Raw genomic sequence first — 17,359 nt, 5'->3', positions numbered from 1 at the left:
CAAGCCCTCCTTAATCCCCATCAGAATATTTTCCAAGCCTCTCCATCTCACTAAAACTGCTCTGACACACCAACAATCTAAGACTTCATTCTAATTCGCAATTTCTTTCCTGCCTTAAAACACTCTTTGCTTTCCTCCATTCTGAGTTCTTGAAAAAAGAAAAGTAGTATTTGTGGCACCTTAGAGACTAACAAATTTATTTGAGCATAAGCTTTCGTGAGCTACAGCTCACTTGATCGTATGCTGTAGCTCACGAAAGTTTATGCTCAAGTAAATTTGTTAGTCTCTAAGGTGCCACAAATACTCCTTTTCTCTTTGTGGATACAGACTAACATGGCTGCTACTCCGAAACCTCTCAATTCTTGGTTTCCAGAACTGTGCTCTTACCTTGTTGACCATCTCCCTAATAGCTGGCTCCTCACTCTCCTTCCTACCAGCTGGCATTCCCAGGGCTCTGTTCTTGCTCCTTTCTTTGTTATTTCACTACAGCCACCTTCATCTACTCCCATTATTTGAAATACAATCTTGATACTGAGGATTCCTAAGTTTACCTCTCTAACCCTGACGTCTCTTCTCTGTCAAAATCTCACATCTCTATCTGCCTCAAAATCTTGATATTCAACTGCCTTATAAACTGCATTCTCTGCCATTTTTCCCCAAAAGCAAATTTGTTTCTATCCTGTCCCTCTCCTCTGCTTTTTTCCCCCCTCTCTATTGACCCCTCTATTCTTCCCATCTCCCAGACCATACTCAATGTAATCAAGCTCCCCTCCCCCACCATATCCTGTTTCTTGCTAAATCCTACTGATGCTGCTTCTGTAATAGCACCAAAATCTTCTCCTTCCTCGCTCACATCATTGCTAAAAAAAATCTCTTGTTCACATTGTGGATATCTCTCACCTTGACCACAACGTCTCTAACCTCTGCCTTTCATGTTCTTGTCTTTCTGTCCTAAACACGCCAACTACAGTGACCATCCCTTTCCTCTGGTCAAATCAGCCCCTTTCTTGAATTTCCCACTGACTTCTCATCTTAAGCCAATTTAAGATACTCATCTACAATGCCCTACATCAGGGGTCTGCAAACTACGGCTCAGGGGCCGCATCCGGACCTCCAGACATTTTAATCCATCCTCGAGTTCCGCCAGGGAGTCTTCCCGCCAGGGAGTGGTGTCTGGGACTTACCCCACTCCGCACGGCTTCCAGAAGCAGTGGCATGTCCCCCCTCCAGCTCCTATGCATAGGGGAAGCCAAGGGGCTCTGCATGCTGCCCCCACAGCTCCCAATGGCCAGGAACCGTGGCCCATGACAGTAGCAGGGGCAGCGCCTGCGCACAGGGCAGCACACAGAGCCACCTGGCATAGAAGCCGGAGGTGGGACATGCCGCTGCTTCCAGGAGCTGCTTGAGGTAAGCGCCACCTGGAGCCTGCACCCCTGACCTGCTCCCGCACCCCAAACCCTTGCCCCAGCCCTCATCCCCCTCCTTCCAAACCCCTTGGTCCCAGTCTGGAGCACCCTCCTAAACCCCGGCGGGAGCCCTCCCCCCACCCAACCCCCAATTTTGTGAGCATTCATGGCCCGCCATACAATTTCCATACCCAGATGTGGCCCTCAGGCCAAAAAGTTTGCCGACCCCAGCCCTACATAGTCTTGGCCCTACCTGTCTCCCCCAATTCTGTGCCCTTCATCCCACATCTTGCACTCTTCCCAATATGTTTGCTTTACTGAATATTTAGTCTCCTTCTCCGCTCTCTACAGCGCCTTCTGTCATGCTTTTCCCCCATACCTGAAACAACCTCAGACTTCCCTTGCCTGCCAAGAGCCCTCTCCCCCCTTTCAAACTCATCTCTTCAAGCACCCCTGCTGCTCGTCAGCAATTAACCCTACTTTCTCCTTTGCCTAAAATGCTATCCAATTTTTCGTGTGTTTGTTTTCTTTCTTAAACAGTAAGCTCTTCAGAATATGTATTATCAAGGTTAGTAAAACCATGTGTACAATACAGCACTATATAAATGTGCTTTTAAATATTATATTTGGATATGGGACAACTTTACTTTAGTGAGGAAGAGGATGATTTGCTTTTCCCATCCCATCACATCCAGGACATATTTAAAAAGCAAATATCTCATAGTATAGGTCCTACATCAAGAGATTACTGTATATGCTTTCTAAAACCAGGAGAATGTACGTACATTGATTTGTTTATTATTACTGATCCTTGGACTGATTAAAATCAGCTTGTTTCTTTTTTTTTTTTTTTTAAGTTTATTTCTGGCTTAAAAGTACAACTTTAAAGATGAGCTGAATGTATTTTAATTATCTAATTACCTAGGGTTTTTTTAGTTATTTATACAACATGGAACTTTATAGCCAAATAAGATATAGCCCTGCTCTGAACAGCTTCAGTTGAAACCCAAGTTAAAATGTGCGGTTGGGGAAGAGGACAATGTGGTTTGCAACAATAAGCAACTGGTTGCTTTGGACAGTGTCACAAGCACTTTGAGGGTTCTGCAAGGGGCTTCTAGGCACAGTGGCCACAAGGAATAAAGCCCAGAAAGTGAAAGGAGACAAAGTGGAGGTTAAATTAGACATGTGGTTTGGGTTTGACCAAAAAAAATAGAAAAAAAAATAATGATTGCCAATGAGACACCCAGGAGTCAAGCTATGTGAGCTTTGAAAGACAAGACTTGAATTTGATATAGAAATCAAAAGGAAACCACAATGAATGAATCTGAAGAGGAGATGGACACCAACCTAGTGATGCGAAACGTATGATTTTTTTTTCTCCATGGACAATAGGGGCATGAGGTATAGGAACATGGCTACAGTAGTAGAGATGGGATACAATCATAGTTCAAGTAACAATTTTAGAGCAACGTCCAGTGGGATTTAAAGATAGGATTAGCATGGGTGAGAAGAGAAGAATCAAAAGTGTCTACACTTGCAAACCAGAAAGGATGGTGGAGACTGCTAATCCTTGCTATGCAAGAAAAGGCGCTCCGATTAACCACAAAGGGTGGTAAGAAGGAACTGAGAAGGCATAGGGCCGGTGGTGCCTGATATAATGACGCATGAACGTGGCACTCAAGGGAGCGCCACAGCTGGCCCTACAGATACCACTAAGGCAAAAATCTCTGACGAGCACACACCTAGAATGGCATCGACATGAGCAAGCACTTGTAGAAAGTTTATTTCCATCACTGCATCATATCATATAATGTGTATTTTGAATAACAAAGTATCAGGGGGTAACTGTGTTAGTCTGTATCCACAAAAACAACAAGGAGTCCGGTGGCACCTTAAAGACTAACAGATTTATTTGAGTATAAGCTTTCGTGGGTAAAAACCCCACTTCTCCATGCATCTGAAGAAGTGGGGGTTTTACCCACGAAAGCTTATACTCAAATAAATCTGTTAGTCTTTAAGGTGCCACCGGATTCCTTGTTGAATAATAGAGAGAAACACAGGATACAGCACAACTGGGAAGTTGTTTCCAAACACAATTTCTCAATACATCTATTTACATCAATCCATGATGAAAATCCACAACTGTTGCCACACAGTGCACCCCCCCACACACACACCTTTTCATAAGAAGTAATCTCGTCCATAATTAAAAATCATGACAATCACTCCCCACCGCCCATTTATTGCATACAGTGACAGTTCCTCATTTACTGTTAACACTGTTATATAAACACATTCAGAAACATACTACTCTTCCTCTTCCATTGGCCCATGCAAGTCCATAATATGGGAGCACAAAACAGCCCTGATTTTTTGTCCAGGCAGATCCTGCTCCAGACAGTGACAGGTGAACTTTCTGGCTGAGTGTACCAGTTCAGCAATTCATTACTATCAGAAGTGCATTCAGGGGCAAATGGCTCACCTTTGGTTTCACAAAGCTTGTGAAGAGCACAGCAAGCCACAGTAAATGCAGACAGCACTAATTCCACTGGAATCCACACACTTCTGTAAACAGCACCAACGGGATGTCAATCTGCCAAATACGCATTCAACCACTATTCTACCTACTGAGAGTATAATTAAACCTTCATTTGCCAGGCCCTCTGAGATCAGGATATGACTTCATAAGCCAAGGCAAAAGGGGATAGCCTCTCTGTGAACATTCAATGGACTTATGATATGGACAAAAGCAAGCAAAACCTCCAGGGGCAGCTTGTTGCAACTGCCAGCAACTGGACACAAGATCGTGACCCCATCGAAGGAGGAGAGGCAGTGTTTTGGGGGTGTCTCAGATGTTGGACCAGGCTGCAGTGGTCAGGACTTGGTGTTGCTGTGGATTTTGAATTGTTAACTGTACTTGTGTTACGCTGCATAGGGAGATAACCTATAAGTAATGTAATAAGCCCTCCAAACCCTGCAGTGTACTAGACAACCTGGACCTAACCTTCTCGGGCCCACTATAATGGGAAGTCTGGAACACTAATTGGAATAGGCGTGGTATGCCCGTACGAGAGAAGGTGCAGGGCACTATACTACACAAGGGGCAGTGGGACAAATGGAATATCGACACCTTCCACCTTGATGCCTGGCCCTATCAGGAAATGTGTCACCATATGTCCTATGCTTTTCCAGGGATGCCTGGGCAGGAGGATCCCAAAAGAAAAAAAAGGGGTGGAGTGTTAGGATAAAGATATTCAGGCCTGTCTGCAAAGGCCTGTACTTTAAGAATTTAGGTGTATTCTTATCACTTGGCTAGTTCTAGAGGTATAAAAAAAAGAATCAAAATCACTGTCTGCTGGTTAAGGGCCTTCTCTTACTGTGACAGTCTGAGGCCCTGTTCTTAGGCTAAGGCCTTTAGCTAAGCAGCAGAGGCAGCCATAAGCTAGGAAGCCAACAGTCACATCCTCACATTCCAAACGAGTCACATTGAAATAAGGTGCTATTGGGCTGTTAGGCACTATCAGGACAGAATTGTATTCCTATCACCTCCAGAGAAAGGGAAGTGCCTAGAAAATGTAAAAGGAAACTTAGTTTGATAGCATCCTGTCTGGCAAGAACTCACTTATCAATAGCTGGGATGTGAAATCCTCACTTCTGTATTGTCTTGTCATTATAGTTCCTACTTTGCTATTGTTTGTCTGTATAATCTCTGTCTGGTTCTGTGATTGTTCCTGTCTGCTGTATAATTAATTTTGCTGGGCGTAAACTAATTAAGGTGGTGGGATATAATTGGTTACATAATCATGTTACAATATGTTAGGATTGGTTAGTTAAATTTCAGGAAAATGATTGGTTAAGGAATAGCTAAGCAGAACTCAAGTTTTACTATATAATCTGTAGTCAGTGAGGAAGTGGGTGGGTGTGGGTGTGTGGGGGAGATGGGAACAGGGAATGGGGGTAAGAAAATTGGAATCATGTTTTGCTAAAGGGGGAAATGGGAACAGGGAATGGGAGTCAGGAAGTTGGAATCATGTTTTTCTAAGGGCAGGAATGGGAACAGGGACACAGGTGTAAGGCTCTGTGGTGTCAGAGCTGGGAAGGAGGATACTAAGGAAGGAAACTGGAATCCTGCTTGCTGGAAATTCACCCCAATAAGCATCGAATTGTTTGCACCTTTGGACTTCGGGTATTGTTGCTCTCTGTTCATGCGAGAAGGACCAGGGAAGTAAGTGGGTGAAGGAATAAGCCCCCTAACATCTCCATTTATGACAATGTCATTTGGTGGAAACAGCGTCCCAGCCTGACCACGGAGGTAGACTCCCAAACAGCGGAAAATCCTAGCACAGAGGTAGGCAACCTATGGCACACATACCAAAGGTGGCACTTGAGCTGATTTTCAGTGGCACTCACACTGCCCAGGTCCTGGCCACCTGTCCGGGGGGCTCTGCATTTTAATTTAATTTTTAATGAAGCTTCTTAAACATTTTAAAAACCTTATTTACTTTACATACAACATTAGTTTAGTTATATATTATAGACTTATAGTAAGAGACCTTCTAAAAACGTTAAAATGTATTACTGGCATGTGAAACCTTAAATTAGAGTGAATAAATGAAGACTTGGCACACCACTTCCGAAAAGTTGCCGACCCCTGTCCTAGCACCATGAACTTTTCCAGTACAGCTCATGCTGGCATCCATAAATCAGCTTCTATAGTCCACAATATCAATGGAGTAGTATCCTTCACAGTTTACGTATGCACGTGCTCCTTCAGGAGGGCAAACTATGGATAAATGAGTCCCATAAACACCCCCAGCAAAGTTTGGAAACCCCATTTTCTCAAAACTAGCAGTTACTTCAGGGATATTGTTTATGCCCACCACCTTTGGTTAAATCACATGCCTGATGGCAGAGGTTTCTGAGGCAACCACTTTACTCACAGCTGTCTTTCTAACACCAAAATGGATAGCAACACATTTGTAGTAGTCTGGGGTAGACAGCTTCCTGATGGTTATAGCCCCCTGCCTCTGGACCAGCAAAGCAGCCTTCATGCATGTGTTGTGATGCTGGAGAGCTGTGGCAAGCTGCTCACATGGCTCCAGAAATGTAGCTTTCTGCCTGAAAAAGCTCTGGACCACTTCTGGTCATCTCAGGTTTGCATGACAATGTGATCCCAAAAGTCTGTGGTTTTGGCCCACCTCCAGAAGTGCTGGTCTGCAAAGGGGGTATCAGCAGCTACACCAGGAGTCACGAGAGGCATCAGCCACATCGAGTTTGCCATGTCTGCATGCTCCTCCTTCTCCAACAGATGCCTTCAGTAGGGTCATAAAACACCATCTAAATGTCCACTAGTGTCTCATAGATGCTCTGCCCATATCTTGAAACAGGAGTGGAAGCACATCCAAGACAAGTTCTTCAAATGGTGACTCTTCAATGTTGCCGAGAGTGTGCAGACCCAAAAGACAGCTCGGCAGAATATTTTGGCAGGCTGTGACAACTTCCTGCGAGCTGTGGGGTAGACAGTCAAGTTTTCCCACACTGCACCACAAAGGGCTAAAGCAGCTACAGCTGGGAAGGGCACTAGGAAGCTCAGAATAGGCTGGTTTGACTCAGGTCTGTGTAATGCAGTGTCAACGCCCAAGCATGGGTGAGAGACCTGGGTTCAGAAATTCTAAACCTAGGGTCAATATTTAGTGTGGACATTCAAGCCCAGGCTTGCAAATACTGAACTAGTGGGCTTGAGTCCCCCTGACCCTTCGCTTATATTGCAAAGTAGACATCCACTCAGTTTTGCAAAATCTGACAAGTTTCTCCCAGGAATTCCCATGAAAGTTTAAATTGCAAGAATGTCAATTTCTCTAAATGCTTCAAATTTGATATGTTTTTAGAATCTTCACACAATCTTAAAAAGCACTTAATAAAGCTCCAATAGAACTTTAAATTATTAAAAATAACTTATTATTCCCCATTCATTTGAAGAGGAAACTTCACAGTAATTTTTTTTAAGTTCACCCTACCGAATCAATGACAATCTTTTGTCTGAGACCGAAATACAGAGATTTGCTTGCCTGTGGGCCATTCAAGACACCATAGCATTTTTGGAGGAGCAAGGTGTTTCATCAAAATACTGTGGTAATGTCTTCTTCAATTTCAACTGCTATGCTTTTAACTTCCTGTCCTAAACTCTTGCAGTGTTACTGTGCACTGTGAAACACTGAAACCTTACACTACAATGATGACTAGGTTTCAAATAGATAGTGTGATCCCTAGGTATAGTTTGTAAAACATTTTGGGATCCTTCAGCATGATAGGAATGAATACAATATTTATTGTATTTAAAAGTCACATTTCTAAGCAAGTTGTTACCAAACTTAAAATACTTAAGTAGACCTATTCAAGCTGTAGTGATTTGTTTTTGTTGCATTTTTAAGTCACTGATCTTTGATTTTATTAGTGGCAATGCACATTCTTTAAGAAACGAACAAGTTTCCTTTTATTTGAGCATAAGCGTTCGTGAGCTACAGCTCACTTCATTGGATGTAGCTCACGAAAGCTTATGCTTATGCTCAAATAAATTGGTTAGTCTCTAAGGTACCACAAGTACTCCTTTTCTTTTTGCAAATACAGGCTAACATGGCTACTACTCTGAAAAGTTTCCTTTTGTGACATTAAGACTATGTCTACACTACACAGCTACACCCATGTCACTAAAAGTCGTGCGGTGTAGCCACTGTCGGCTCTCCTGCCAACAAAACACTTCCACTCCCAACAAGTGGCGTTCGCATTGTCGGCAGGAACGCACTGTTCACACTGGCACTTGTCATGGCAAAACTTTTGTTTTCTGGGGCTTGGGGGACGACGACTAACACCTCTGAAAGACAGAAGTGTTGTCGTTCAATTGCCAAAGTAGACATAGGTAAATTGAACTCTGCACTAAGGCTATCTACATTTCCTACAACTGAGCACAATCTCAAAGCATCTTGAGGCAATCTATCAAATACTGGGACAACCATCATTTATTCCAGTTGAAAAGTTGGGATGGGTGTGTGCTAAGTAATAAATATTCTAATTAATGAGCTTAGTCCACTCCATCCAAACACCACATGCCTTAACTAGGGTTCTAGTTCTGTGTCTAAAAGGACTTGCTTTATGCCAGCGCCTGACACTACCTGGCTAGCTAGGTAGGCCTTTATGCCAGCAACAGAAATCATGATCAGTGCACTACAGGGCTAAACACTTTAGCCTAACCCCAGCTTTATGTCAACATTCACTAATCTGAAGACTGGTACTCACTGTCACAAAGCAAAGGTTTACGCTGCAGATCTGCATGCAGTCTACATAGACTTCTTATACCAAATCCCATTATTCTATATCCTACCTGCCATTGCTATGAAACAACAGTTACAAGCACATGACCCATTTAACTCAATGCTCCCCCCACTTCACTTACATAAAATAGAAAACATAACAGAGAGACAGAAACTCAACAGAGATGACACCTGGAAAGTAATCAGACCACAAGAGTCAGACAGCATTTCTCTGACAGAAGGGAGGTCAGACTTATCCACAGCACATTCCAAACAGCATTTTTACAGGGATCAGAGGAAGTTAGGTGCCTATTCCCCATTAGTCTCACCCTGCTGCAAAGTAAATGCTAAAAACAATAATGTTTGCAGCAGGTTGAGACTATTATCTTGTCAACATAGGTCAGTTCCATTGACTTGCCTCCTACGAATTGCTGGTTTAGAATAACTAATACAGACCCCTTAAAACACTTATCTACCAATGTGATATATGCCATCATGTGCCAGCAATGCCCCTCTGCTATGTACATTAGTCAAACTGGACAGTCTGTACATAAAAGAATAAATGGACACAAATCAGACATCAAGAATCATAATATTCAAAAACCAGTTGGAGAACACTTCAATCTCTTTGGTCACTTGATTACAGACCTAAAAGTTGCAATTCTTCAACAAAAAAAACCTTCAAAAACAGACTCCAATGAGAGACTGCTGAATTGGAATTAATTTGCAAACTGGATACAATTAATTTAGGCTTGACTAGAGACTGGGAGTGGTTGGGTCATTACACAAAGTAAACTATTTCCCCATATATATACCCCCCCTCCATCCCCCACTGTTCCTCAGACGTTCTTGTCAACTGCTGGAAATGGCCCACCTTGATTATCACTACAAAAGGTCCCTCCTTCCCCCCCCACCCCGCCCGCCACCCTCCTGCTGGTAATAGCACTCTCCTTACAGTGTGTATGGTAACACCCATTGTTTCATGTTCCCTATGTATATAAATCTCCTCACTGTATTTTCCACTGAATGCATCCGACAGCTCACGAAAGCTTATGCTCAAATAAATTTGTTAGTCTCTAAGGTGCCACAAGTACTCCTTTTCTTTTTATTTGAGAACCTCTACAAATAAACAAACAAATGGAGACTTGGAGAAGATATGAAATCTTTAACCTATACTGCCATGTTTAGAAGTCTGAAAACAGAAGAGATGGCAGCACTGCTGAAGAAAAAATTGCAAACCAGTGACTTACAGTTAGGGCTATGATTTTGTCAAGGAGATCACTGAATCCGTGACTTCCAGAGACCTCTGTGACTTGAGCCCCAGACGTCTGGGAGTTGCAGGGTCCCCCGTTACTCCTGGCGGCTGGGAACTGCAGGGGCCCGAGCTCCCAGCCGGGGCAGAGGCAGGAGTGCCCAGCGCTCCCAGATGGCGGGGCTCCCGGGAACTCCCGGGGGCCGCCCCACAACTCCAGCCCCCATGGGCACCCTGTAGCACGAAGATGCCGCAGACGGCAGGGATACCCTGGAGCATGGAGCCGCTGTAGGTGGAGGTGGACCCCTGAAGCTCCGAGCCAACGCAGACGACGGGGGTTCCCCAAGCTTAGAGCCACCGGCGGTGGGGGGGACCCTGCAGCTCCGAGCCAGGCCCCGCGGGGTGATGTAGGGAGCCTGCAGCTCCCCATTTTGTCATGCATATTTTTACTAAAAGTCACATACAGGTCACTGGCTTCAGTGAATTTTTCTTTATTGCCTGTGACCTGTCCGTGACTTTACTAAAAACATGCGTGACAAATCTTAGCCTTACTTATAGTAAGTGATCGCCTTCCTTTTAGATATATTTCAAAATGTGCATAGATTCGCAGTCCCATCTTTCTGCACTAAAACCTCTAAGCCCTACAGCATTTATACCTTCAACTATGTCTTAATATTTACTAGCTAATTTTTAGTGTTTTACCACTGCACCTGTATACTTCCTGGTTGCAGAACCCACCTAGATTATATATCTCACCAGCTTAGCTGTTCAAACTTTATTGGTTCATGTACCACATTATGCTCAAATAAATTGGTTAGTCTCCAAGGTGCCACAAGTACTCCTTTTCTTTTTATAAAACATCTTGGGTTTTTAGACAGTGAATCAAAAGCATCAATTATTAATTTATGTCGGTTATGTTACTCAAATTATAGAAAACAATGAAATATGTCAAATGATGTTTTTATATGCTGCTAAATTAAGTCAATGGCTTGATTTTTTAATTTGTCTAATTTGAAATTGCTGCTTAATTCTAATCTGGATTGTTGTTGAACATGAGCCAAAATTTACTTTGTTTACTTTTTACAAAGTTTAAAATCAAGAAAAATATTAAACATTTTGAATAGCTCAGAGAAAATTTTAAAAGTGTCGTTAATAAGAAGGGTGTGCTTGCGTCACAGAATATATAGTAGTTGCTATGTAGACTAGTGATACTCACTAGATACTAGAGAGCTTGTCAGAGGTCCAGTTCTACACTGAGGTTCGTCCTATACTTATTTTTAATGGCAATCAGGGAAAAAATCCTTGCAGAGATACCTAGTGCTGAAGGGCATAAAAAAAAAATCCCAAAATTCTGTCAGGTATCAGGCTAAAGTCCTCTCTTCTTCTTAACCGCAAGTTACTGAGCAGCACTATGTTAAATTCAAAATTGAGTGCCCCACCCTATGACAGTTTAATCAACTCTTCCTTTTCCTTTGACAGGAAGCCATCTGGCCTGATTTCTATTAACAATGGATCCCTGATTCTTACCTGAGCACCAGGAAGCTTCAGCTCCAATTCACCCTAGTTCCAAAGCTTCAGGTTCCCAGATCCCCTCCCCAGTTCCCTCTGAGCCAGGGAGTTCGGTCAGTCCCACTGCAGGCCCTGGCCTCACGGGACAGTCTTTCCCACAGGTCTCCTCCTGCCCTGGTTATTGGACTGAACTTCTTTCCCCTTCATAAAAGGACTGCACAGCTCTCCTTCATGGAGCTGTGCCGTGATTCAAATACGCTTCCCCAGCCCACCAGTATCCAAGCTCCAGCCCCACTACATAGAGGCTCCTGTGGTCTTTGGACTCTTATACTTGGCCCCTCTCCCTCCTCCTTGGAGCTGGACTGTGATTCAGACAGGCTCCCCAGCACACCAATAAGAACATAAAAACAGCCATACTGGGTCAGACCAATGGTCCATCTAGCCCACTATCCTCTCATCTGAGAGTTGCCTGCCAGATGCTTCAGAGGGAACGAACAGAAGAGGGCAATTATCAAGTGATGCATTCCCTGTTGTGCAGTTGCAGCATCCGGCAGTCAGAGGCTTAGGGACACCCAGAGCCTGGCTAACCGCCACTGATAGACCTATCCTCCACAAATTTATCTACTTCTTTTTTGAACGTAGTTATACTTTTGAGCTTCACAACACCGCCTGGAAACGAGTTTCCGGATTGACTATGTCTCGTCTGGAGAAGTACTTCCTGTTGTTTGTTTGAAACCTGCTCCCTATTAATTTCATTAGGTGACCCCTGGTTCTTGTGTTACGTGAAAGGGTAAACAACACTTTCTTATTCTCTTTCTCCACACTCTATCATATCCCCCCCTTAGTTGTCTCTTTTCCAAACTGAACACTCCCAGTCTTTTTAATCTCTTCTCATATGGAAGCTGTTCCATACCCCCATCATGTGTTTTGCCCTTTTCTGTACTTTTTCCAATTCTAACATACCTTTTTTCAGATGGGGCAACCAGAACTGCACACTGCATTCAAGGTGTGGGTGTACTAGGGCTTTATATAATGGCATTATAATATTTTCTGTCTTATTATCTATCCCTTTCCTAAAGGCTCCTAACATTCCATTAGCTTTTTTGACTGCTGGTACATGTTGAGAGGAGGTTTTCAGAGAACTCCAAGATGTCTTTCTTGAGTGGTAACAGCTAATTCAGATTTCAGAGTAACAGCCGTGTTAGTCTGTCTTCGCAAAAAGAAAAGGAGTACTTGTGGCACCTTAGAGACTAACCAATTTATTTGAGCATAAGCTTTCGTGAGCTACAGCTCACTTCATCGGATGCTCATGCTCAAATACATTGGTTAGTCTCTAAGGTGCCACAAGTACTCCTTTTCTTTTAGCTAATTCAGACCTCATCATTTTGTATGTATAATTGGGATTATGTTTTCCAATATGCATTACTTTGCACAATCTCCCCTCTGCTTCTGGTTCCCATCCCAAGGAGCCTCCCTCCTGACTCAATGCTCCCCTGCAAATCTCCTCTCCAGGCTCTACTTCTGATCCTCACCTACCCGCTGGATGTTATCATGTTAAGGAGGTATCTACCTGATTAACAGCTGGTGCCAGTCCACTGCTCTCTTCAGTACCTGTTTCCTTAAAGAATCAGGTCACGGAACAGGGGTTGGCTAGCCCCAGGTTCCACCCCTTAAAGGGGACAGAACACCCTGTTACAGGGTCCCAGTTGCAACAATTTCACACACCACAATTAGTGAACCGCTGCACTAGCTTTAGGATCACATGTCTCATCAAGTCACATAGGTCCATCAATGGCTATTAGCCAGGATGGGAAGGAACGGTGTCCCTAGCCTCTGTTTGCCAGAAGCTGAGAATGAGCGACGGAGGATGGATCACTTGATAATTACCTGTTCTGTTCATTCCCTCTGGGGCACTGGCCACAGTTAGAAGACAGAATACTGGGCTATATGGACCTTTGGTCTGACCCAGTAGGGCCGTTCTTATTCATTTTTATAAGCTCTGCGTGACCTTCCTTGAAAAGAGTTTCACTCATTTAACCCAGCCTCTTGGCCCTGCTTTACATCGCCATTATCATGCACTTAGCTGCAAACTCGCACCATGGAGATGGTATGCTATGCTAGATTTAGCACACACTACCCTATGAGAAAACAAACAGTTTTTCCTTTATGGCCCTATCAGAGGATCTCTCTTTGGTTGCTAAGGAACTACAATTTTATTCCATTATAAATCATTTAAAGCAGCTCAGCAGATGCAGATTTAGTAGGCGGAAAGAGACATTCCATTTTACCAGGAGCATCTCATATGCTGCATAAGGCGTTATATGCCTCAGAAGCTCCTTGAGATACAAAAATTCAGAAAGCAGCTGTGATTTAAAGCTATGGGTCTTGACATTGCAGACAGCATTTAATGTTTAAATAATATTTGCACTGCATGAACAGGTTCTGCTATTCAGAACAGGTTCAGAAGGGCCATCAGAGATTTTAAGTGGGATGACTGATCCAAAGCATTATGTTTTCACAGTAACTATTAGCACAAGTATACTTTTTAAACTAGATATTTATATCTTGGCAGAGAGTAGTTAAAGTGGCAACTGCTGAACTCTGCATAAACAAACAATCTTTTTCACATATAGCCACATTGACTCTCTACGTTCTTCTTACAGAACGGCACTAGATTTCCAGATCCACTTTCCACACTCCAGTATTCAGCAGATCATATTGCTTTTGCTGCTCCAGCGCTTAGGCCGGATCTACACTACAGAATTATGTCAACATAAGACAGCTTACATTGACCAAACTTGGTAAGCGTCTACACTAAAATACAGCTCCCACTGATGCAGTCCACTCACTACACCAACTTAATTACTCCACCTACATGAGAGGTGTAGCGCTTAGGTTATATAGTTAGGTCAACACAGTGTCAGTGTAGACACTGCATTGCTTACATCAACTGTTGCTGCCTTTCAGAAGCCATCCCACAATGCCCTACACCAGGGGTGGCCACCTGAACCTAAGGAGGAGCCAGAATTTACCATTGTACATTGCTGAAGAGCCATAGTAATATATCAGCAGGCCCCCATCAGCTCCCTCTCCCCCACACCTGCCGATCAGCTGTTTCAAGGCATGCAGGAGGCTCTGGGGGGGAGGGGGAGGAGCGAGGGCATGGCTGGCTCAGGGGAGGGGGCAGGAAGGGGTGGAGTGGGGACAGAGCTTGTGGCAGAGCCAGGGGTTGAGCAGTGAACACCCGCTTGCACACTGGAAAGTTGGCGCCTGTAGCTTCAGCCCCAGAGTCGGTGCCTATACAAGGAGCTGCATATTGACTTCTGAACAGCCGCATGTGGCTCCGGAGCCACCGGTTGGCCACCCCTGCCCTACCCTGATAGCTAAATCAGTGCAAGCGCTCCTGGTGAAGACACGAGCCGCCAACACAAGGAGTGTAATGTGGACATGCAAAAACGATTTAATTATTGTGATGGCTGTATGTCGATGTAACTTAATTTTGTAGTGCAGACTTGCCCTAAGAGATCAGGGCATCCAGCGTGCACACCTGCTTCTGTCTGTGCCTTGCTGCTTACCCAGGCGAATCAAATTTATTCTGCTATCCACACACCACCCCGATTCACTACTGCCCTGCCTCACTCTCTCTCAAACCACCCTCAGAAACATACCTCCCTCCACACTAGCTACTCACCCCTTCCAGCTCTACACACCTCACTGTTAATCCCCCCATCTCTTGCTGTTTCTGCTCTCCCTTTCAGCAGCCTCCAGTTCCCCCCACCACAGCCACACTCCTCTCCACTTCTCTGCCCACCCCCACATATCAGCCTTGCTTCCTACCAGCCTCTCTCAGGCTCCTCCCCAGCACCACTGTACCCTGCTCTCACCCTTCACACACACCTGCCCCCGCACCCCACCGCCCATCCCCCTGTCCCTTTCACCCCCCCTTCTCTTCCAGCACCATGCTGCCTCCCCATATATGGGAGGTAGCCCCCTCACAACCCCCACCCCGCTCCTCAGCCCGGCCATACCCTGATCCCCAGCCCACCTCCCTCCCCCCGCGCCCGGCTCCCCTCCCACTCACCGTTCTGCGCTGCGGCGGGACCCGAGATGAGGCAGGCGGCGGCCAGCAACAGGCAGAGCGACCCGGAGCCCGACATCCTCCTCTCAGGCCGGACACAGCGCGACACGGCCTGGGGCGGGAGGGGAACAGCGGCGACACCGAGGAGCGAACAGGGACCGGCTCCGTCCTTCTGCCTCCGACCTCCTACCGCAGCGCCAAGCCCCGCGAGACGCCGGAGCGGGAGGAAGCGAAGCTCCACCCGTGGAGCTGCATGCTCACGTGACAGGCTCTGGGAGAAAGTGACCTGTGTCACGTGACAGCACGGGCCCTTAACCTGCCCGGCCACCGTACTGCAGCCCGTTACTGCCCCCTTCCCTCCCCTCTCCAGCTCAGAGCCCCTATTCCTGCTGCACCCCCTAAGTGCCACCCCCTCCCCAGCGCAGAGCCCCCTGTCCCTGCTGCACCCCTTACTGACACTTCCCCCTCCTCAGAGCCCCCCAACCCTGTTGCAGCCCCTTAGTGCCACCTCCCCTCCCCCAACCCAGAGTCCCCTGTAATGATGCTCCCTTTGGTGGGACACTTCTGAGAGTATCAAGTCAAGACAAATTGTTTAGAGCAGGGCAGTCACAGCCCCAGGGTGGTGAGTCTCCTCCTCTAAGGCAAAGCAAACCAGCCAGACAGAGAGGACTTTGGTCTCACCCCACTGGCTAACCACAAGTCACACAAGCAATTCCCTTAGACACTCCAGTTTCCCAGTATCACCACCAGTGCCACTCATTATGGGGACAAATGGTTATGGAAACCAATGCCCCAGTAAAAGAAAAAAGGTTCTCCCGATCCTAAAGGACCAAGTCCCAGACCCAGGTCAATATACAAATTGGATCTTACCCACAAATCACGCTGTTGCCAATCCTGTAAAATCTAAAGGTTAATTCATAAAAAGAAAGAAATATAAATGAGAGAGTTAAGATTGTTTAGATGAAATCAATTACATACAGTAATGGCAAAGTTCTTTGTTCAGGCTTGTAGCAGTGATGGAATAAACTGCAGGTTCAAATCAAGTCTCAAGTACATCCACAGCTGGAATGGGTCATTCCGTCCTTTGTTCAGAGCTTCAGTTTGTAGCAAATTCCCTCCAGAGGCAGACGCAGGATTGAAGACAAGAGGGAGGAGATGCTGCAGCCTTTTATAGTCTCTTGCCATGTGGCCTCTGCTTTCTTTGTTTCAAAGACAAACTATCCAGCACATGACATGGAAAAACCTTAGAGTTCTGTCCCTAGGAATGTCACTGCATGCCTTGCTGAGTCACAAGGTGTATCTGCCTTCTCTCAGTGGATCAATTCTATAGTTGATGGTCCTTAATGGGCCATCAAGCAGGCTAGGCAGAGCTGATGCCAAATTCTCTGGGGTGTCACCCAGAAGCACAGCACAAGTTTGAAATACAGACAGTATAGAGCCAATACTTATAACTTTAAATACAAAAATGATACATGCATACAGATAATACAATCATAACCAGCAAATCATAACCTTGTCATAGACATCTCACACAACCACCTTTGCTGCAAATATATAACAGTGGTTGCAACAATGATCTATAAAGTCACAGTTTATGTCAATAACGTCACACCCCCTCCTGATCTCTGCTTCAGCCCATTAGCACCACCTACCCTTAAAGCCTGATGAGTATTATTATAGAATCATAGAATCATAGACTATCATGGTTGGAAGGGACTTCAGGAGGTCATCTAGTCCAACCCCCTGCTCAAAGCAGGATCAATCCCCAACTAAACCATCCCAGCCTGGGCTTTGTCAAGCCTGACCT

General features: G+C 45.1%; 1 protein-coding gene across 1 annotated transcript in view; it reads right to left on the bottom strand.

Moving 5' to 3' along the window:
- The window catches only part of NPTN (neuroplastin), a 102,953-nt gene extending 87,131 nt beyond the window's left edge, over nt 1-15,822 (bottom strand). Inside the window, exon 1 of the mRNA XM_073363092.2 lies at nt 15,556-15,822. Within this exon, the coding sequence (XP_073219193.1) occupies nt 15,556-15,631 (76 nt within the window). The 5' untranslated portion in view covers nt 15,632-15,822. The remainder of the gene's footprint in view (nt 1-15,555) is intronic.
- Between the last annotated feature and the right edge of the window lie 1,537 nt (nt 15,823-17,359).

The sequence above is a fragment of the Lepidochelys kempii genome, chromosome 10 (assembly GCF_965140285.1).
Source record: "Lepidochelys kempii isolate rLepKem1 chromosome 10, rLepKem1.hap1, whole genome shotgun sequence".
NCBI lineage: Eukaryota > Metazoa > Chordata > Testudines > Cheloniidae > Lepidochelys > Lepidochelys kempii.
The sequence above is the reverse complement of the archived record's forward strand: the minus strand, read 5'-3'. Positions and strand labels throughout refer to the sequence as shown.